Source organism: Dryas octopetala, chromosome 3 (genome assembly GCF_963921425.1).
Source record: "Dryas octopetala chromosome 3, drDryOcto1.1, whole genome shotgun sequence".
In the NCBI taxonomy this organism is placed as follows: domain Eukaryota; kingdom Viridiplantae; phylum Streptophyta; class Magnoliopsida; order Rosales; family Rosaceae; genus Dryas; species Dryas octopetala.
Window position 1 is genome coordinate 6,943,922 of NC_141368.1, and position 21,235 is coordinate 6,965,156.

Here is a 21,235-nt window from a genome sequence, read left to right on the forward strand (position 1 = left end):
AAAAAAAGCTAATTCCAAAGCTCTAGAACTTTGAGAATTTTAATCGGCGCAATTAATTAAGTTTTTATGAAATTAGTCAAAGCCAATTTTAAAAGCTCAAAGATTTAGGCTACAATTGCTCCATTGGTCCCTATTTATTATATTTTATTTGCGGGACCCAATGCTAACTCATCCATCACTTTCCCAAATCAGCCTTAACAAGCAACACGTGGCGCCATAAACCGGGAACCGGGAAGTCCTCCAGGTTACCCGTGCCCGCGTGCCACGTCATAATGGGGCGGTTCCCGTTTCACACTGCAAAGCGAGACGTATATAAGCGGAAATCGGATTTTCGATTTTCAAGAAAAGACGCTAAAAACTGACGGCGGTTTTATATTTCAACAACTTCTTATCTTCCTCCCCTATATTCCTTCCTTATTGCGTGCATTCACAGAGACCCTCTTTACCATTCCGCTCCAAGATTCTTTTAGCCCTAATACCATGCTTTGGATTTAAAGGTCCGTGTGTATCATCATCATCGTTATTTATCATTACTATTATTGTTTTAAATTTTGTTTCGTGTTCGTTTCATTTTTCTGGGCATGTTGTGAATTCAAAGTTTCATTCTTTTTTGGGTTTGATTTCTAATTGGGAGGTTTTAGGTTTAGGGTTTTGTGATTCATGTTCTGTGCCGTGCAATTTAAGTTTTCTTAACGTTACCTAGAAATGATATGAAGTTTTAAAGTTCAGATTTTGTTTAATTTATTATGGGGTGGTGCTTGAAATTTGAGATTGGTTTTGAGGTAATTAATTGCATGATTATGAACTTGGATCAATCAATTGCAAATGTAGTTTCTATGTATATGATTGTATCGTTTACTCGTTTTTCAGTTATTGAAATCTAATGGGCTTACTAGGTAGCTTTAGGAGCAGAGGCAGTGTTGTTGAATACTATACAAGCACATGGAAACTTCTAATATAGATCCTGACATCGTAAGATGGGGTCTCCATGAATTGGATGTTTGCACTATTTCAAATGATTGCTCTCGTAGTACTGTAACTGGATATGACCAAGATTTTAGTCAAGTGGAGTATCTTAGAGAAGGTTATATTGAGCCTTGTATTGTTGAGAATGATGAGGTTATAGCTCATGCTCTTCAAGAAGAGTTATCAAAGCTTGCTTCTGTAGAAGCGTCAAGATTTTCTGGTTATGGAGATGGGCCTTTGCAAGCATCGATTCTTCAACAGGATTGGGTTGGTCCTTCAAACAGACACAGTGATTCTGGTATGGGAATCTGGAAATTGGCATTCTCATTTAGCTCTCTGATTTGGGTTGTATATTTGTTCTACTTATTGTGATGAAACGCTGGAAATCTGTAGGGCTCGAAAATGTTCTGGATGAAGTGAATGATTTTGGCAGAAAGATGGACACTGATGATTATAGAAATAACGAAAATGAGGCAGATGATCCTACAAGAAACAGAAACGGGGAAGCAAATGATCATAGTGAAGGAGAATACTCGATCAATGCCGAAGACTTTTTGCGTTTGTTGGACATAACAGATGAGTCTGCTCTTGATGGCGAAGTGGGGAGAAGATTGAATCAGATGGTTCCTGTTCCTGTAAGTCTAGCTTTTATGGAGTTGTGAGCGTACCAATATTAAAATTTTAGTTGTCTTCCCCTTTATTGCATCCAACTGGGACTGACACTATCATGATTTTTTGGCAGCATATTCCTAAAACGAATGAGAAAATACCCTCGGTTGATGAAGAGATATCAGATCATCAGAGGCTTTTAGAAAGGTGTTTTAAGCTACTTCCCCTTTGAATTATATACTTGTATGAGTAGTAATTTTTCTCCAGGGATATATTTATTTCATAATTGTACTTGTCATTTTCTTGAACCTTTAAAATGGCTAATTGAGGGATGTTGAGCTAGGCATGATTTTGATTTAGATCCTCTCTGTTGAATGCACTGCTGACTATGAAGTTGCACATTTCTGGTCTTTTTTAAATTCACTATCTTCTCAAAACTTTAAAAAGTACATATATATATATGTATATGTATATAAATAAATAAACAACATATATATATATATATATAAAGGATATGTCATAACTTTTGAAGGATTCCCGTACTGGTGATTGAATTATTGTGTTTGGCCTGCAATCAAAGGAAACTTAAATATAAGCTAGAAAAATTAAAACACTGAAAATAGCAGTTATATGTGGATCCATAGGGACAGAGTTGGGGAGCATATATATAGATATAGGGGAGACAATAATTTGTAGTTGAGGAATGTTTTGGACTGCAGTACTTGGTTTCCTTCTTCTGCTGTGTTGGCATCATGTCAAGCACATAACTTCGTGTTTGTGTGTGTGTTCCGTGTCCCAGGTGCTATTGTGACATTGCTTCCAACTACATTTTTCTTATTGGTTACTGTTGTTTATTTATTTCTCAGGAGGCATATTCAGTGCTCTTTTTTCTGTGTTGGTCTAATTCTATAAACAAATATGAAATTGGTCTGATATGCTTCACTTCTGATATATGGTCTTTTACTTTTTTATTTCTTTTAACAGACTGCTGTTGTATAATTTGGTGGAGTGTAAGATCCAGGGAGATGGTAACTGTCAGGTTGGTTTTATTTTTAACTTCATGTTAAATTCATATACTTGAAACTTTAAGGTATAATGCATAAGTAAATGTTTTACCTCATTGTTGTGGGACATAAAGCATGGGTCTATCACTTTTCTTTCCTTTTTTATTTATGATAAAACAAAATTTAATTGAACCACGTTATAAAGGTACATTCACGTTAGAGAGTCTGTGGATGCAACCAAGAGTGAGACAAATCTTTTTATTTTTTTACCTTTTATTAGCTATAGTTACTAACAAGTCTTTCTATCAACCTTTTTTTTTCTTCCATTTCAACTCTTCTCCCCCCCCCCTCCCCTTTTTTTTGTGTAGAATAATGCATTATCTATTGTGAATGGTAATTGTCGTCCAGCCTTGCTGATTCCTGCTCTCTAAACTGTAACTGCAATTCTTGAATTTATATGTATCATAACTTTCTACATAATTTAGAGTGCAAACTTATCTGACTATATGTTATGTAATACTGTGCAGTCCTTTACTCAATTAACTTGAGAATGTCTCACTAGTGTCTTATTTTCCCAGTTTCGTGCTTTATCAGATCAACTCTATCGTTCTTCTGAATACCATGGTTTCGTAAGAGAACAAATTATTCAACAGGTTGGTTGGCTTTTCAGTAAGTGTATCTTTGGTAGTTGAGTTTAGACTATTTTTGTGACGTTGTTGCAGATATCCAATATTTTTATTCTTTTCCTTATGTTTTGATGTCTCAGCTCAAGAGTCTCCCAGAAATGTACGAGGGTTATGTTCCTATGGCTTATGCTGATTATCTAAAGACAATGAGCAAGTATTGTGCTAATCTCTTAATTTATAATTTCCTATCCCAAGCTTACATCTCTTTCTTGCTTATTTATTTATTTATTTATTCTTTTTGATGTGGATGAAATAGGAGTGGTGAATGGGGTGACCATGTCACATTGCAGGCTGCTGCAGATTGGGTACGGTCTTTACTTCATGCCTTTTCTTTTCTTGGTTGTCTTAAAAGCATACCTGTGGTCTAGGTGTCTATGTTGTTGCTTACGTGCTGCAATAGATTGAACTTAATATTTGTACATGGGTAAATTTTGTGGTTAGAAGCTGAGCCTTTTGAGTTTATTCTAAAAGGAATTTCATCACTCAATTAAGCCAATTGCTATTCTTAGTACTTTATATGAAAGTGCTACAGATGGAGATAATTTTATGGCACCAATTTAAATCTGCATTTCTTGTATCAAAGAAAACAAGAGTGTATTGTAAAGCTTGCATACGAGAAATCATCGTTCCTTTAAATAATTCCAATCATTTCTTTGTGCTAAGTTCTTCAGTTTTTGGTTGTACATGTACATATATCTCTCTATGTTGCATTAGTTATTACTTTCTTTATTCTATGTTTTTCTTTGTCTTCCATCTTACTTTCACATGAGTTCATGTAACCTGACCCCAAGTAATCTATTGCTTTCTTCTTAATGATTCATTGACATCAATTTGGGTGTTGTTAGTTCCTTCATATAGAAACTTACTCATTTGTCAATTGATATGGCCATTATTTTACTGCAGTATGGTGTCAAGATATTTGTAATAACTTCCTTCAAGGATACATGTTATATTGAGATCCTTCCACATGCTCTAAAGTCCAATAGAGGTAGCAGTTTTTGAAGTTAATATACTTCCATCATTCTTCCCCCCTTCCCTTTCTGTATTGTCACTGTATTTGGTCATGTTTACCAATATTTTCACTTGTGCAGTTATTTGCTTGAGCTTTTGGGCTGAGGTGCATTACAATTCAATCTATCCTGAAGGAGGTAAATGAGAAGAAACATTCTGCACATACATCTATGGAAAAAAAGAAAAGAAAAAAAAAAAGACAAATAAATGGCATTACTGGCCTCGTGTAGGATTTCAGAAACAGTTGCTGCCATGTTAATAAATTTTATCTTCTCATCCTATTTTGTTCTCTTGTTTTCAGAACTTCCTCCACCATGTTTAAAGAGAAAGAAGAAATGGTGGAATTTCGGAAGCTAGGAATTGATGATTGCAAATTTTTGCTTTTCTGTGAGGAAGCTTCGGTGTTGTGTTGACATGTTTGACCTTTGGCTCCGATGATCGGAGGCAGATTGCCTGTTGCATTGTGCTGGACGCAAGATGGCATTATATGGTTCCTTTGCTTATTTCTGCTGCTGCTGGTGGTTGGTGTTGCAGACATGCACCGAAGGCTGATGCTTCACTGCTTTGATTCTTTTGTATATAGTATATTCTTTGATTTAGATGATTTGTCATACGATTTTGTACATAAGTTTTTTTTTTACATATATATTTTCTAGTTCTAGTAAGCTTTCCGTACATTCATTTGCGACTACCTTCAAATTTTCATAATCCAAGGGAGTGTTGTATTTTGAGGAATGCTCAAAGCCTTGAAAAATCAAAACACAAAAATTAAGAAGAAAATTTTCCCACCCTTTTATCTCTTCCGCCTTTCCATCTCTCAAACCCCTCCAAAACGTTGGTGTTGCCATGGCTGCTCTATTAATCTGGGTCACCATGGCTGGATTGTCATGGTGATGCATTTTTTTTTTCTGAAAAAGAAATAAAAAATGAATGTCGGATGAAAATTAGTGAGAGACGAACAAGTCATTATTGGTCAATCAAGTAAAGTCTTGAATTCAAATGGGGTCACTCAAATAATTCATGAAAGCTCTCTTGGATTGAAGTTTAAACTATTTTAACCCTATAACACAAATCATTACTTTTATGATTCCCCAAACTATTTGATTTTGAATATGACATATTTGACCTATTTGATTTCAATATTTTCCAAACATATCAATCTATTTTACTATAACCTCTTTATATTTTGGGAAAACATTTCAAAAACAATTTAAACTTTACCTCATGTGTTAATTTATGATTTATATATTGTAAATTTGTAACAATCTGCCTCTTCAACTTTACTTTGGATACCAATATGTCACTTCCGTCAATTTGGTTGCAAATTCAATTAAAAAATTATTACGTGTCACGTATGTGATCATTTTTTCAGGAATAAATTCGATATTTTACTTGTAATAAAAGCTCATAGAAATCAAACTACTTCACACACGTAACTGTTTTTTTAACAAAAAATATAAATGGACTAACAAAATAAGCAAATTGGCTTCAAAATAAAAAATAAGGGAGTACATTGAGTCATTAATACAATATATGCATCCCCAAACAAATGTCGAAGTTTAAGACATTTTTGAAACATTTTTCCTTATATTTTGGACTTAATGGAGAGTCCCAAATATATTTCACATCAATGTCATAAAAATAATTATTTCTATTTTGGGTTGAAAAAAGCCTTCCTGTAAAATTTCTTAAAAAAAAAAAAAAAAAATCGAATTCCATTAAAACTTGAGTATAAAGTTCGGGCCCCACGCTACAAAGTTTTCCATTTTTACTGATATGCCATGTCCCTGATAATCTTCCCGATATTAGATTATGCCATTGCTATTTGTTGCAACCACTCCATTTCTCTTTCTCATCAGCTATACTCTATCCCTAACCCTTCAAACCCCCCCTCAAATTTATTGATTTTTCTAAAACCATATGTTATCCAACAAACCCATCTCCAAAACCGTAAGAAAGCTACTCTTCCCCTCTGAAAAAACAATTTTTTCCTTCCTGAACCGTCTCCAAAACCCTCCTCACACATACACCCAGAAATCCAACTACGTTGATGTCTACATGAAATGGAAGAAAGACACGTACTACGACTCTATTGAGCATATCCACAAGTCCATAGTGCTTAAGCCCATCATCTCCCTCAAGAACTGCATTGCACAAGACCCCAATGGTTGCATCCCAGTCTCTTATGTGTCCAAAAGGAGCATACAATTGGATATTCCCATGAAGGTTGCAAGATTCTTGAGGCTATACCCATCAATCTTTGAAGAGTTTACTGGTCCACATTACAATCATCCTTGGTTTAAATTGACTCCAGAAGCTGCTGAGATTGATAGAGAGGAGAAAAGGGTTTATGAGGATTGTAGGGAGGAATTGAGGGATAGGTTGAAAAAGTTGATCTTGATGAGTAAAGGAAAGGTTTTGCCTTTGAAAATTATTCAGGGAATGCATTGGTACTTGGGTTTGCCTGATGATTTTTTGCTGCACCCGGAAAAGAATTTTGATGGGTCTTTAAGGTTTGTGGAGATGGAAGATGGGTTAAAGGGATTGGCTATTGAGAGTGGTGAAAAGGTCTTGTCTGTGGTGCAAAGGAATGCAATGAAAAGAGGGGTGTATTTTGGAGGCCCAATGGAGGCAATTGAGTTTTCATTGTTCCCCTCCAAGGGTTTGAGGCTGAGGAGGAAGATTGTGGATTGGCTAAAGGAGTTTCAGCAGCTTCCCTATGTTTCACCTTATGAGGATTTTTCGCATTTGGATCCGGATAGTGATATAGCCGAGAAACGAGTTGTGGGGCTTCTTCATGAGTTGCTTAGTCTCTTTGTTGAGCATTCAGCAGAGAGGAAGAAACTGCTGTGTCTTAAGAAATACATGGGGCTGCCACAGAAGGTGCACAAAGCATTTGAGAGGCATCCCCATATGTTTTATTTGTCTTTGAGGAACAAGACTTGCACGGCAATACTTAAAGAGGCTTACTGTGATGAGTCTGCTATTGAGAGGCATCCACTTTTGAGTGTGAGGAGTAAGTACATTAATTTGATGAGGGAGTCAGCAGTGATCTTGAAAAATAGGAGAGTGAAAAACCGGTTTGATGATCGTGGGAATATGGAGTTGGACTTGGACTTGGATTCGGATTCTCAGAATGAAGACAGAAAGGAGATGGCAGAGTAGAAGGGCTGATCAGAGTCTAATTTAGTTACTCCCCATTTAGTGAAGGATCTTTTGGCTGAGGAATTCAAAGATTATAAATGAAATAGTGAAGGATCTTTTGACTGAGGAGTTAAAAGATTATAAATGAAATTGGATGCTTAAATTGATGAAGACTTGGGACATGCAGGGTAGTCACTTTTGGGAAATAAAAGAGTGAAAGTTTGTTTTACTAAGAACAAGCTTGGCATGATGGTGATTCACCTAGATACAACAACTCAAACGAGAGGCAGCTATCTGGTGTTCCAGACTCAAATGAAGTATGACCAACATAAATTTACTGGTGCTAAGCAGAGAGTTAAGAAGTTAACAGCTGATGTGGTTCAATACTTGCACCACATCTCAATATACTGAAGGTTGCCATGAAGTTGCTGCAAGCAAAGCACCTGTTTCGAAGTCACCTCTCTTCATTTCTTAGATTTGTCAAGCCCTTGGGAAAGTAAATACTGCAATGATCTAAAGCAAAGGACCTTTTGTGCTTAATTTGCCGTTTGGCCTATGAATAAGTATTTTTTGACACAAGAATGAAAAAGAGGTGAAGAATTAAATGTTATTTTGATCCCTCCTTTCTGTCAATTTTTGTAGTTGCTCTTTGCTTTAGTTTCATTTGAATTTATTCCTCCATGTAGCTACCAGTGTGGGATTAGTTAGTATCCTTGTTTAAATTCAACTGGTTACGCAAGCTCATCTATCAATACATGCAATTGTGTAATGAGCTACACATTGAATGGAATAATTGCAAAAGAAAAAAAAATAAAACATATTTAAGGAGCAAGATTAGATAACTGCAAAAAGACTAGTAAAATATATCTGGAGAAAATTGCAGTATATATACATAATGTTCGCAAAGTCAAAGACCCCACCATATACGAACACTCCCTATTTACCCTCTCTTTCAAAATGCAGTTAACCATTTACACTTGAATATTGCTTTACAGACAATGAACCTTCTTACATGTACTCCCAGGCGCAAAGGCAAACAAATTATTAACTTGCCCTTCATTCCCTGAACAGCCTAGAATGATCCTCCATGTGGAGTCTCCATGGTCAGACCACAACCAGTGAGCCAAAATATACAATAGGAGGCGAATAGACAAAATATCACATCGCGGGGACTCTGGATGCCATGCTTATTTACAACTATAATTATCTCTCTATATATATTATAGGATCCAACGAACTTGCTAAGGTCACTGTCCATGTTAGCTGTACAAAAGGTGCATACTTATTGGTGATGGCAACAGGAAAAATGCCTTGCTTGCTCCAATTGGGATGCCTCAAGAAGAAAATGAGGATGACAACCCTATGCGCCTCTCTGCATATGATGGGTCAATATTTGTTACCAATCAGTATGCTTTGCAAAAAAAATAATAATAATAATATAAGAAACATAATTTCAGCATGAAAAGGAAATAAGGGTTCCTCACCTCCAGTTGTGATGAGTTTTTCAACACGTGAAACAATATGTTTACCATAGGTGTACTTCTTCAGGGCAGTCAGATGAACCTTAATGCGAGAAACAATCAACTCAAGACTCCGATCATCGCAGGTCTCAAGAACCTTCTGCACAACGTAGTTTCCAAATGGATCTTTCATCATGGCCTGCATGTTTGCATATTTTGTCATGCAACCAGGATTAATGAATTGATGAGCTTAACAAAAGCATCTCATATTGCTAGCTATATATAGCTGTGTGTATGTGTGTCTGAGTGGAGAGAGAGAGAGAGAGAGAGAGAGAGAGAGAGAGAGAGAGAGAGAGAGAGAGAGAGACATTGTGAACTTAGTGGTTCCACCAAAAGCCGTTGATTGCGTTAATTTCCATTTTACAGCCATTCAATTGTATCACATCAAAATTGCCACCATAGAATAGAATAATATTCAAAACATATCTTATATTCTCCCAAAAAAAAAAAAAAAAAAACAATATCAACTTACGAAAACTAAGAGAATGGCATACCTGCAAGGGCTCATTTTCATCAGTGGAACCAAGCATCTCATTCACCAAAATTTGACGCTCCTCAGGACTCCCAAAACTCAAGCACTTCTCCACAACATTAGAAGCAAACTTCTGCTGACTCATCTTTACAATTTGTCCTGCAAGCTTGCAAATAGTTGCAGACCGCTCGTGTGGTTTACCATGTTCAAGGACATGCTACCAAACAAGAATATTTATCAGCTACACACAGTCAATGATGCTACATATCATAAATAGTATGAGTTTTCAGAACAGGGAGACTAAAGAGTATCAGTTTTCAAGCATGTGATCTATCAAAGAAAAGAAATATCAAGTGCCTTGGCATCCAGTTTGTATCAATTCTCAGAATAATCGCAAAGGAGATGAAATCAGAGATATATCATAAATAGTATTTAATCTGGCACCTCAGCATACAGCCTTGTACAATTGCTCATAATAATCCCAAACAAGATGAAATCTGGTCATTAAGAACATTAATATTTCCCAACCAATTAAGTGAGTGCTCATCCAGCTAGGAAAATATGTCCAGCCATGCAGCATAATCCTTTTTTTCTAGAAAAAAAAAAAAAAAGAGGCATTTTCCATTGGACATGATGCACAATTTCTGGAACATAACCAAACTAACATAATACACAAAAAAAAAAAAAAAAAAAAATTGAAATCTATTCATGAGAAAAAAAAAAAAAAAAAACCTTGTAGGCTTGTAGCTCAACCATATGCATACCAATATCTAAAGAGTATGGAATACCTGAATAACATAATTTCCATACTGATCTTGTGCCAGAATGCATACAGATTGCATGATTTCATCCATGATAATTTGTTGTGTATTTGAATCGTCACAATGTTCCAGAACCCTCTGTAGGCATCAAAAGGAATTGCATTAGTAGATACAAAAAATTCCTACAAAGAAAGAAGAAGCAGAAAACTAACCTGTATGACACGGCAACCATAAGGATGGGTGGAAAGTGTGACAACCTGTCCATAGAAGGATGAAATAATAAATTGAATTTGATCTTGAGGGACACATTCTATACACTTCTGAATGACATGATTCCCATTCTGATCACGGACACATTTCATGACTGAAGCATCAAGCTCTGACACCATTTGAGCCTGCTGATCTACGTCAACCACTTCCAAGGCCTGTGATAAAACTTAGAGCATCAAAATTTCTTTCCCAACAAAAGATTGAAAAGATGATTCACCAAGTCAAATATCTTCCCAAAATTGAATTGTATCCCCATTCACAACCACAAATTTCAACAAACAAGAGAAACAGGGTTAACCCTGAGATATGCATTTCTAGGACATCAAAGAAACCTCTCTCTACAATCCAAGAATCTACTGGGGCAGAATAGCAGAACAAGTATAATCATTTGAATGGGCAGCATACTTCTCATAACTAAAGACCACAAAGGTGCAAGGCTAGCATATTGAGGCAGATCAAACGTGTAAAGCTAACATCTAGAAAGGCATTGCTAAAAGGATATAAATAGGAAGAAGATCAAAATTTGGGGATCAGGAAATCACCTTCTGAATCACTCTACAACCATACATTTGAAGACTGAGAGGCAAAACATGTCCAGTAAGTTGGCTGGTTAATTCCTTTCTTTGGCTTTCTGTACCATGCTCAAAAAACTGCAATTTCACACAGAATTAAATTTCTAATTTTAAACTGCAAGGAAGGCAATTTTTGAGTATTTTGAAAAATAAAAAAAAGGCTTATACTTTCTGTATGACATAATTCCCAAATACATCAGTCATCAAGGTGCGAGCATGAGGAATAATCTCAGGGAAAATCTTCATTTTTTCTTCTACAGTGGCAGTTTCTAGTTTCTGCTGAATAAAGCGACTTCCATACTGATCAGTACTGCATTTTGGAGCAGAAGATAGTGGAGTCAGAGTAACAGCCAAAGAAACCTAAGAATAATATACACCAAGAACTATATCTACCTGAATTCAACTACATGATCAACAATATCTGCAAGTTCAAAAGACTTATTCTTGTTGTTCTTGAACTCATCTAATAATGATGATGCATGTCTTCCTTCTAGGTCATTTTCAATATCTGAGTGCCAGGAGCTCACCGACCCTCCCATTGAACTTCTCATCATAGAATTAAAGCGTGATATTTTCTCATTCTGAAACATTGGACTTCCAGATCCAACAGAAGGAAGAACAGAGTTTGCCATTGAGTTTCCTGGATATGCCATGCCAAGCCCGTATGATGGATTCCCATAATAGCCATGATTAAAACCACCAGATTTACCTAAAAGTGACAACTCGTACTGTTGCTTCCGTTGAGCAAGCAACGCCTCAAGGTATGCTTTTTGAAGCCCCTCCAAGTCTCCATGCAAAGTGCCAAAGTGATTTTTACTCTGAGAATAACCACTTGGAGTAGCCATAACATGTGTTGCATAATCAGCTCTTTGCAAAAACTGAATATAAGATGGATCCATAACTGAAGAATGAAGACCAGGCCCTACTTTGTTTCCCTGTCTGTTCAGACTTTGTCCATCTCCACTACCAGTCAAAGCAGCTGCATCCCACAAAAAGAGGGTTTGGGGTGAGGGGGAAATTGTCAATGCTAACTAACTATTCAACCAAAGTTCTATGATGGTAGAAAAGAAAACTTGCAGGAAAATTTGAAGAAGCAACAAACTTACCTGCATCAAGATGATTGTTAATTGTCAAATTCAACTTCGGATTTACAGGATAGGCCCCAGCTGCATGGGTATCAAAGTCCATACCTGGAGTATTTGCATCTTGATAATGAACATTAGATCCTTCCAAAGTTCCAAAGCCTGAAGAACTCCCTTTTGAGTATAGACTGGGAGAAGAAGTTCTTCTGGGAAAATTAACTAGCCCATTGGAAGCATTACGATTTGTTACAATCCCATTTTTCTTTTCTAAATGAGCATAGTTCGTAGCAAGAGAGAAATTTTCAGCATTTGACTTGTCTATCAGTTGCTGCTGCAGCCTCTGATTATGACCATTTGGCATGTTGAATAGAAAATCAGGCTGATTATCAAGATCCATACGAAGCCGAGATTGAACACGACTATCTTCATCTGCAGGTCTACTTTTTGACAGGCTTAAACCAGATAAATTGGCTGCAATATCAGCCAACTCAGTCATGCCAGAAGAATTACCGTTTTGGATATCTCCACCGGCAACATTCTTCTTCTCAATAGGAAATACTCTACTCCCCACAGGAGGAAGACCAGAACTGGGAGACCTCCCAAATAGTTGTGGCTCAGGGGTTCTGCTTCTTGACAGGGAACCACCCACAGCAAAGGAATGAGAAACTGTGGTACCATGGCTCTGAACTCTCACCATGCCACTTGGAGCTGCTCCATTATGCAAGCCCTCTGCAGGCTCCACTCCATTACGTAACCCTACTGGATGGGTATCAGCCATGCCTGTGGAGTCCATAATATCACCAAAAGTATTACGGCTTGATGGCCTTGAATGGGGAACAGACAAGGAAGCAGGTCGATCAAGTCCTTCCTGCACCACATGCCAGTTATCAATGTAACAGGACACCAGAATAGGAAACAAGATCATAATAGCTAAGCACTTCATCACAGTAGTTGCTCATGCCAAACCAAACCATATTGTTTAAATTTTATTTGGCAAAGAAAGGTAATTTTAAACATATCAAATTAAAGAATTCAGATAGAGAAAAGCTTCTGCATTACAATCTGGTAGAACTTATAGACATGTGCACCTTGCTGGACATCTAAAAAGGAAGAGGAAAAATAACCACAGAAATGCCACAGAATAAAGTCTTCAATATTGATTACCTGTAGAATGTCAGCAAAACTCTTCCTCCTTGCACCAAGCCCAGTTGTTGACAATCCAATCAAACCATCTGAGTCTCTATCAAGCCACTCAGATGAAGTCTGTCTAGGGACATCTCTCCTACTGACATTCCTTAATTCCATCAAATCATTCTCTGCATTCTGTGCCGAAAGTCCCAATTGCATTGAAAACAGGGACAAAGTATCACCATCATCAACCAACTTCTTCTTCCTCCAGTCCCCAATGTCCTCAAAAGAAGACCCGCCAGCCTGAAACCTTTGTGCGACACGCCAATCCTCTCTTGACAACAATGGTGGAGGCAATCTTGGGTTAATGTTGTCATGCGAATAATAATACGAAAGATAAGCAGGATGTGAGCGAATCTCATCTTCGGACAAAACCCCACTGTTATTACTAATCCTACTACTCATATCCCTAAAATCAGAGTTCCTAAGGAGACTACCCACGGCACTTAGCGAGCCCTCAACAGTTGGTGGTGCACTGCCACTCCTATACATATTGAGATCCCGTTCCCGTTCCCGATGAATGGCCTGCTGATTGCGCTGCTCCCTAAGAATCAATTCAAGCTCACTCTGCAAAGCATCTTCTAAATTCCCATTGGTTCCTTGCACATTAGTATGTAGGGTTGGTAGCATATCTATGTTACTCCCAGTAGCCATCTTCAAAACTGTAATTGATTAAAAACAAAAAAGAAAGAAAACACACAATTAACAGAATAATATAAACATGGTACACCACCATCACAATCCAAATTCAAGCCCTAACCCTAACACCCTCTTTGGTTGCTAGGAATTTAGGAGACCAAACCAAATAGATAAACAATTTGAATTCTCAAATTTCAGCTAGTTTTTCTGCTAATATTTCTATTAGAAGTGCCCAAATAAAAAAGAAACAATATAAAATAAAATTCAAAGCAAACAATTCCATCCCATAATGACATCCATCGAAATATTTCAGTGCCAATTTTCATTCCCACAACAAAAATTGAAACCACATGTTTTCCAGTTTCCACACCTTTAAGCGTGAGGAGCAATCCTCACATCGATCAACACGAACAGAGCCCAAACAGATCCTCCTCCGGTAACTGCGACAAATAAGGAAACATATCAAAATCAGCAATACGATACTAATGACAATGCGAATTTTAGAAAAAACAAAAACTTCAGTCATTGTAATCTTCGCGAATTGTATTGAAATTGGAAACTGAAACTGGGCAAGGATGAAACGGCGTCGTAAGAGGGACTTACGTGGTGGAACTGAAGGCAAAAGGAGCAAGAATTCTCGTATTTGCTGATTACATGTGTATGTATGAAAAGGCAAAGCTTTTCCGTGTAATCGAAAATTTGGCTTTTGTGTGATCGAAAATCTAGGCGAAGGAATTTTGGAACAATTCCAAAGGGTTAGAGAGAGAAACTCTACAGAGAGAGAGAGAGAGAGAGAGAGAGAGAGAGAGCGAAGCTAAGAAGGTTGGGGTAATGAGATCGCGTGGGCCTGATTCTCCTTCGAAACGGCCGCACTTTAATTTTTGGAGAGAGGAGAGTTTTGGTGGGGACGAGAGGGAACGCGGGCCGTTTGATTTGGGAATGGACGGTGATGGGCGGTGGGGGAGGGCTACGTGCATGGACGTTGTGGCAAATGTGTTTGGTTCTTTTGGTTGCGTTTTAATACAGGGGGCTTGTTTGGTTTGTCATTCATTTCCTTCCAGTTTTATCTTTTGCTTATCATATAATAATACACACATTAACTCCAATTGCACAACATTTTTAACTCTATCCCATGGTCTAATAATCTGAATTGTACATTCCTTGAGTTTAGGAATTATCTTGTAACATATCAGTCACATTGACGAATACTCAAACTCTATATTAATCAAAAGCAATATTTATTTATTTGATCACAATTATATGATTAAATGATTTTGACACATATATTAAATGAAGAGATAATTAAGTCTAGGTTCTTTAGAAAAATAGCTTTTAAATAGACACCAAAAGTGTTTTAAAATTTATAAGAAAATCCTTTTAATTAATAATAATTTATATGAAAATATTTTTAATTTATAATAAAGTTATTCTCCTATTTAAAGAGTATTTTTCCTCCTAAGATATAGAGTAAGGTTTATAGAGACTGAATATTAGGTTTTAACTCAGAGATTTTGGACGGAACTCAAAATCTTGAAGTTAAAACTTAACATAAATTAGTTAAATAAAAAAAATAAAAAAATTTAATTAAAATATCAGTGTTAATCTAAGAAAGACTTATATTTAATATATTGGACTTTAAATCTCCCTTAAATGAATCAAGCGAGATCAAGCGAGATGTTGTAAGGACTTTGCCGTTTAAATTCATACCCAATCGTTGTCGAAACCAAACAGCCAAAACCTAGGCGGCTAGGGCCAATGGTGTTTAGAATTTGTTACCTATTTGGCTATTTGCCGTATTCATACTGTATTTGGGTCACCATAAAGCCTGCTGTATTACGGTATTATCATTAAATAAAGAATTCTTAAGGGTCCCGAGTCCCAAACTCGTATAATGGTGAACCAAACCAAAATTGAAATAATTATTATGGTGGGTTTATCAACTGTGCTCAACCCTCCAAGCTTCCAAGGCATTGAATTCAATGCCTGCACGATAGTCAAACTTGTGTAAGCAGCTTTGGTTTCAAATGGAAGGAAACTGTGTAATCCTGTTGTTGGCTCTATCAGTTTTTGCTTCTTCTTGTTACCCAAGGAAGTTGCCCATTACGTAGAAATAATAGAAAAGGCTGTTACTTATTGCACGCTGCCCTGTCTGCAACATCACTTCAATTGTTACCGGCCCTTTTCAATGCCTTAACATTAGTTTTGCTACCAATTTATCAGACTATATATTCCCACTTGCCTGATAGGTAAAACATTAGGCAATCATCATCATCATCAACCACAGTTTAAGCTTTGAACCAAGAAGACTCTGTAATCTCCCATTCGGATTGTGGGTTAGAGCAGTCGAATGACAAAATGTATGGAAGATTTGGAGAGGAGAAAAGGATGTTGTTGGTCAAAACTGCATAAGAGTAGTAGTGAGCAAACAAGTCAAAGTAGTCAAACGAACCTCCGATAAATGGAGGTCTAGGCAGGGTCGACCATTTCCTGACTGCCGGGTCGAATACCTCGAAAGATGGATCCCACAAGAGGGGTTTCGGGGTTTCAAGCATCCGGCGAAAAGGATTTTGGAGCCCAAAATTCCGCAACCCACACATTCCTTAAGATTGTCATCCACCCTATAACCCACATTCCTTAAGAGCATGATAACAGATCGCTCAATCTAATAGCCTGGACAACGTAAGCAACCTTCAATCCTGTGTGCTCGATGGTACATACGTATATGTTTTCTGGCACAGCAGGCATGGCTTTTTCCTTCTTCCGCTTGTCAGTACCTTTCGTCTTCTCCAAGCTATCGCTAGCCCCCCAAGCCCGAAACCCTAACTAGATTAGATAGGTTTTCCAATTTCTTAACTTTCACGCATCCAAGCAGCACCCTTTTTCCTTTATTTATATCAAGGGATTTGTGTTCGCGTGACTCCTTATGTATCTAGTGACTCCTTATGTATCTAGGACCAGGAGTTTAATTGTGTAATTATTCTTTCCTATTATGTATAGCGGTGTCCACTTGTATAAATTAAATACCACAACAATGCATGGGACGAATAAAAGTATCTGAAAAGAGGCGAGATTGAAAGAGCAATTAGAAAACCAGCTCCAGTCACAAACGTTTAATTTCTTGTCCTCCCTCTTCCCTGATCTGGAAATTAAATGGCATAAACATACGAAACCACCATTGGCATCATGTCACAGCCACGCCAAATGCATTATGTCTTGCAGTGCTGATGCAAGTAGACTACCCCGGAAAAAGCTTGGTTCCAACACAAATATTAAGGAGACAAAGTCATGGTTATGCAACTAATAAGGGTTTATCTTTGGCTAAACCGAAGACGCCTCTCATTGCAAAATCATATAATACCTGCAGGAATCAAGGACTTGAGGAAACAAAAGAACCAATTTTCAATTAATTCTCTTCCCTAAAAATTACAAATTTGAATTTCATGTTAATGAAGCTGTGAAAAGGAGAAAAATTATATGAGATTGCCCATCATACTAAAAACCCCACGTGCCATCCTCATTTTCAATCATGTCTCGAACTTCATTGATGACTAAATATGCTTTGTGACCACCGATTACCTCAGCTTGTTTCTTGCCATCTTTCCACAGCTGTAACATAATCATCCTCGTTACTAGAGAGAAGAAAGTTGAAAAGGGGAGGAATAGCCCAAGTTACTCAGAGATAGCTTATTGATATGGAATTTACCTGTATAGTTGGCATCTTCTGCACAGATATGGAAGCCCACCATGTATTGATGCACAAAAAAGAAAACATGACTGTCAATCAACACTCTGCAAACATATATGGTCAAAGCAAGGCAAAAGAATTGGATTGACAAGTTTGGTAAACTCCCATGGTTGAATGATCACAGGCATACAGATTTGGAAGCTCATCATGTACTGACGCACAAAGAAAAAAAAGGAAGGTTTTAAAATGCACAGCATAAGATGCATTTGGGGAGTTCACAAAGTGTCATAGCTTTTCTCATCACATCACCCCACCTGCTCCCCTCCCTCTCCCTTTCTCTCACACCCACACGCGCAAACAAATTAACTCATTCAAATGATGTCCACAACTACAAAACTAAATCAAACCCATACACTTATGAAGAATATAGATCACTTCACTGATAAGTCACAAAGATTTCCATAACTAATGACGAAAACACCTTGTATTTCCACAATACAAACTTTTTTGCTAAAACTGAACCCACAATACAAAATTACAAGCTCAATTTATATTAGCATATGTTATATGGAGCCTGTTATTATTGATTACATGGTGATTGGTGACTAACATAGGTAAAAACATTTGTTATATTGATATCTTTTAGGTAATAAGGGACTAGACTGGAATACTAAGTATATATTAAAATATTCCGAGCATGATGAAAAACTTACAGTGACCTCAGCACGAGCAACAAGCTTGTGTGGAACAGAATTGACATCAATACTATAGAACGGCAATCTACATAAAATCAATTTAGATTTAGATTTATACTCCATTGCAGAGTTACAAGCCAGAAAGAATGATAGCAAACTCTTGCATTATCACAGTACATATTATATATTACACACACACACACATACATACATTAACACCAACGTATGCATGTATTTAAATATGAAAGTCTCACTTTGCTTTAAATTATTTCTTTCAATTGCTTATCTGTACATAAATACACACATGACATATGTGTTTCAATTGTTCTCCATTAAATTGATTAAAATAGATTTTCGTTTCCAATAAAAAACCGTGGAAGAATTAACATGCAAATGAACAAAAGCATGTGTGGGAGAGAGGAGGCGGGGGATTCATCAAAGAAAAATATATAAAGGAAAGATTTATTGCACTTTTATCTGGTGTTAAAAGGAACTTTCTAGTTTTACCAAATGTCAATGCCACTTTTGTAGACTGTATAAGGAAATCACACCATCAGATTATACAAATTGAGTACTAAGAATGATGGTTCTGAAACAAGGAGGCAGGGATATCATTGGGGGAAGCATCTTACTAGAGCTTCAAGCTTTATTCTAAGCTCTCCAAGAATCGCTCATCAGTATTTTGACAAACTAGAAGCATGCAGAAAGCTTAGATGCAAGTCACAAAGCTTAGATGCAAGTCACAAAGTAGAAGAGCTTAAATAGAGGGGAATATCAATGTTCTGAAGTTCCAATGACACTGTTTTAAATTAGACAGAGGGTCAATTAAGTGTCAAACTAACCTTGGATAGTAATCAGCTGCGAACTTCTCCAATTTTGGTTTCAAATATATACACTTTCTGCACCAGCTTGCCATCCTACAGATACATGCAACCCCACCTCAGTAACCCATTTCAATAGAAGTTTCATGTTGAAAAAGGGAAATCTACCAATTCCTATTAGCCACATTAAAAAAAAAATTAAGCTAAAAGAATCATTTAACAAGGGAAGAGGTGAAATACTGTTTGTAAATTTAATTAAAACCAATCCCAAATTCCCAATAAAGTTTAACTCATTTTCTTTGACGTAAGCATGGCAATGCAAACAACAAACGGAAATTACAGTTAAAATAGATTTGTTAAGAAGAAGAGTAAATTCTCCATATGCTTTACACTTGAAAACCTGAAAAACCAAGGCTTACGCGCCAATATGCTTTACAGTCAATGAAAATTATCCATGCTTAGAAACCAAAAAAACGCAAACCCACGAGGCCAAAGCCCCCACTTTCTTTTCTCTTCCTACATTTCTCGGCAGCCAAGCAAACGCAAATGAAAAACCCCACCAAACAAAAACCCCAAAACTTCATCAATCCAAACACAAAATCAAAGACCCATTAAGACCCCGAAACGTACCAGATGACTATGAACGATTCCTGGAGCTGCTGAGCCTCGGCAATAACCCGATCGAACTGGGCCTCGCTGCAAATGGGCACGAGCTCCACAGAGATTGGCGAATCATCGAGCTCTTGCAAAGACCCTTCTTGGCTCCAAGCATTCAACGCAGTAATTGGTCCCCGGATTTCATCAAATTTACAGGAAAAGACCAGAGGATTTGAAGGGGGATAGGAAGCTGGCTCTCTGAAACCCAAGATTGAAACTTTGTCTTTGGCTGAAGCTGTTGTTAGGAAGTCACGTGACGGGTCACGTGAGGAACTGGTTCTCAGACATCTGAGGGTAGGATACGTCGGTACTACGGACATGCCGAACAGAGAAGAGAGGGGGGGAGAGAGAGAAAAAAAAAAAAAAAAAAAACGAGAGAAGGTTACGACTTGGGACTTGGAGGACCGTTAACGGAGGAGAGAGTGCTTAGCTGTACGGCAAATCGAGGGAGGATGGTGGGACCCACATGACCTGACCTAAACTAACGGACTCGAGTCATCTGGACCGTTGGATCGAGCCGGTTGAGTCGGATTTGCTGCAGTGACTTGTGAGTGAGCGCACCCATTTGCCACGTCGGACAGCAGTTCGTTAAGAAAAGCACCCGCGTCTTTTGTATTTTTATCAACCATAAAAGCCGTCCAAAACGATCATGGAATCACGGAATACTTTTTTTTTTTGGTAGAATTAGTGCTGCCTTTGGTTTGGTTATTGGTTTGGTACATGAATTTTCTAAATTTGAAAATCGGAAATTCAAAATCGAAAAAAATTTAAAAAACATTGGTTTGGTTTTGATAAAAATCGAAAAAAGTTGATAAACTTACCGATTACTGAAAATTATTATCGAAAAAAACCAAATCAATATATACTGAAAATAATTAAAATAATTACCGAAATTTAGTTATATATACTTATATAATACTATTATGTTAGTGGTACAATAAATATTAAACTACTAATATCTTAAATAACTATAAGAAAATATAATTGTATAATGTTATTATATTAATATTATTAAAAATATGAGTTATGATATAGTCATTCAAATAAAGTAAATGTTATTATTTTTAGAAAAATAAGAATCTCATCTTTAGGTAAGTAATGCATATATATATTCATATTTATCGATATATATACATACTAAATTAATAGGATATGTACTAATACATATTATTAAACTAATTATATTAGTATATATTATTACTAATATTAATATTATTTCAATTAATACTAGTATTATATTAAATTACCAATACTACTCGTGCAAATATATATTCATCAAACATTATATTTTACACATTATATTTGATTAAATTTTAATTTATATTAATATATAATAATTAGTACTATTATAATTAAATCGAAAATGAACCGAAGTAAATCGAAAATGAACCGAAGTATTTGATACCAAAATTACTGAAATCTAACTGAAGTTTATCAAAAATTACTGAACTGA

At 36.6% G+C, this 21,235-nt stretch overlaps 4 protein-coding genes across 6 annotated transcripts; 2 read left to right on the forward strand and 2 right to left on the reverse strand.

Moving 5' to 3' along the window:
- Positions 1-356: 356 nt before the first annotated feature.
- Positions 357-5,074, forward strand: LOC147290257 (OVARIAN TUMOR DOMAIN-containing deubiquitinating enzyme 9-like). 3 transcript variants are annotated; one of them, XM_086234786.1, is made up of 11 exons: positions 357-497; positions 871-1,264; positions 1,360-1,601; positions 1,709-1,782; positions 2,560-2,614; positions 3,158-3,232; positions 3,346-3,419; positions 3,522-3,570; positions 4,169-4,253; positions 4,357-4,413; positions 4,578-5,074. In XM_086234786.1, exons 2-11 carry the CDS (start codon positions 943-945, stop codon positions 4,631-4,633), a joined length of 1,089 nt encoding a protein of 362 aa, XP_086090912.1. In that variant the 5' UTR covers positions 357-497; positions 871-942; the 3' UTR covers positions 4,634-5,074. The 3 variants fall into 3 exon arrangements, with proteins under 3 accessions (XP_086090912.1, XP_086090915.1, XP_086090914.1); XM_086234789.1 differs by having other exon boundaries at positions 897-1,264; XM_086234788.1 differs by lacking the exon at positions 357-497 and having other exon boundaries at positions 504-1,264.
- Positions 5,075-6,101: 1,027 nt separating this feature from the next.
- WTF9 (Ubiquitin carboxyl-terminal hydrolase family protein) lies at positions 6,102-8,159 on the forward strand. Its single transcript, XM_086235119.1, has one exon. It carries the CDS (start codon positions 6,197-6,199, stop codon positions 7,439-7,441), a length of 1,245 nt encoding a protein of 414 aa, XP_086091245.1. The 5' UTR covers positions 6,102-6,196; the 3' UTR covers positions 7,442-8,159.
- Positions 8,160-8,254: 95 nt separating this feature from the next.
- PUM4 (pumilio 4) lies at positions 8,255-14,866 on the reverse strand. Its single transcript, XM_086235118.1, has 12 exons — positions 14,528-14,866; positions 14,295-14,364; positions 13,262-13,947; positions 12,122-12,965; positions 11,409-11,994; positions 11,184-11,325; positions 10,986-11,093; positions 10,386-10,598; positions 10,201-10,311; positions 9,435-9,629; positions 8,905-9,079; positions 8,255-8,792 (listed from the first exon to the last, which is right to left on the reverse strand). The coding sequence occupies exons 3-12, from the start codon at positions 13,937-13,939 to the stop codon at positions 8,755-8,757; spliced, it is 3,090 nt and encodes a 1,029-aa protein (XP_086091244.1). The 5' UTR covers positions 13,940-13,947; positions 14,295-14,364; positions 14,528-14,866; the 3' UTR covers positions 8,255-8,754.
- A 2,118-nt stretch (positions 14,867-16,984) lies between these two features.
- On the reverse strand, positions 16,985-20,152 carry LOC147290260 (thioredoxin-like 3-2, chloroplastic). The gene is made up of 5 exons (XM_086238037.1): positions 19,756-20,152; positions 19,147-19,221; positions 18,323-18,389; positions 17,628-17,645; positions 16,985-17,530 (listed from the first exon to the last, which is right to left on the reverse strand). The coding sequence occupies exons 1-5, from the start codon at positions 20,100-20,102 to the stop codon at positions 17,417-17,419; spliced, it is 621 nt and encodes a 206-aa protein (XP_086094163.1). The 5' UTR covers positions 20,103-20,152; the 3' UTR covers positions 16,985-17,416.
- Between the last annotated feature and the right edge of the window lie 1,083 nt (positions 20,153-21,235).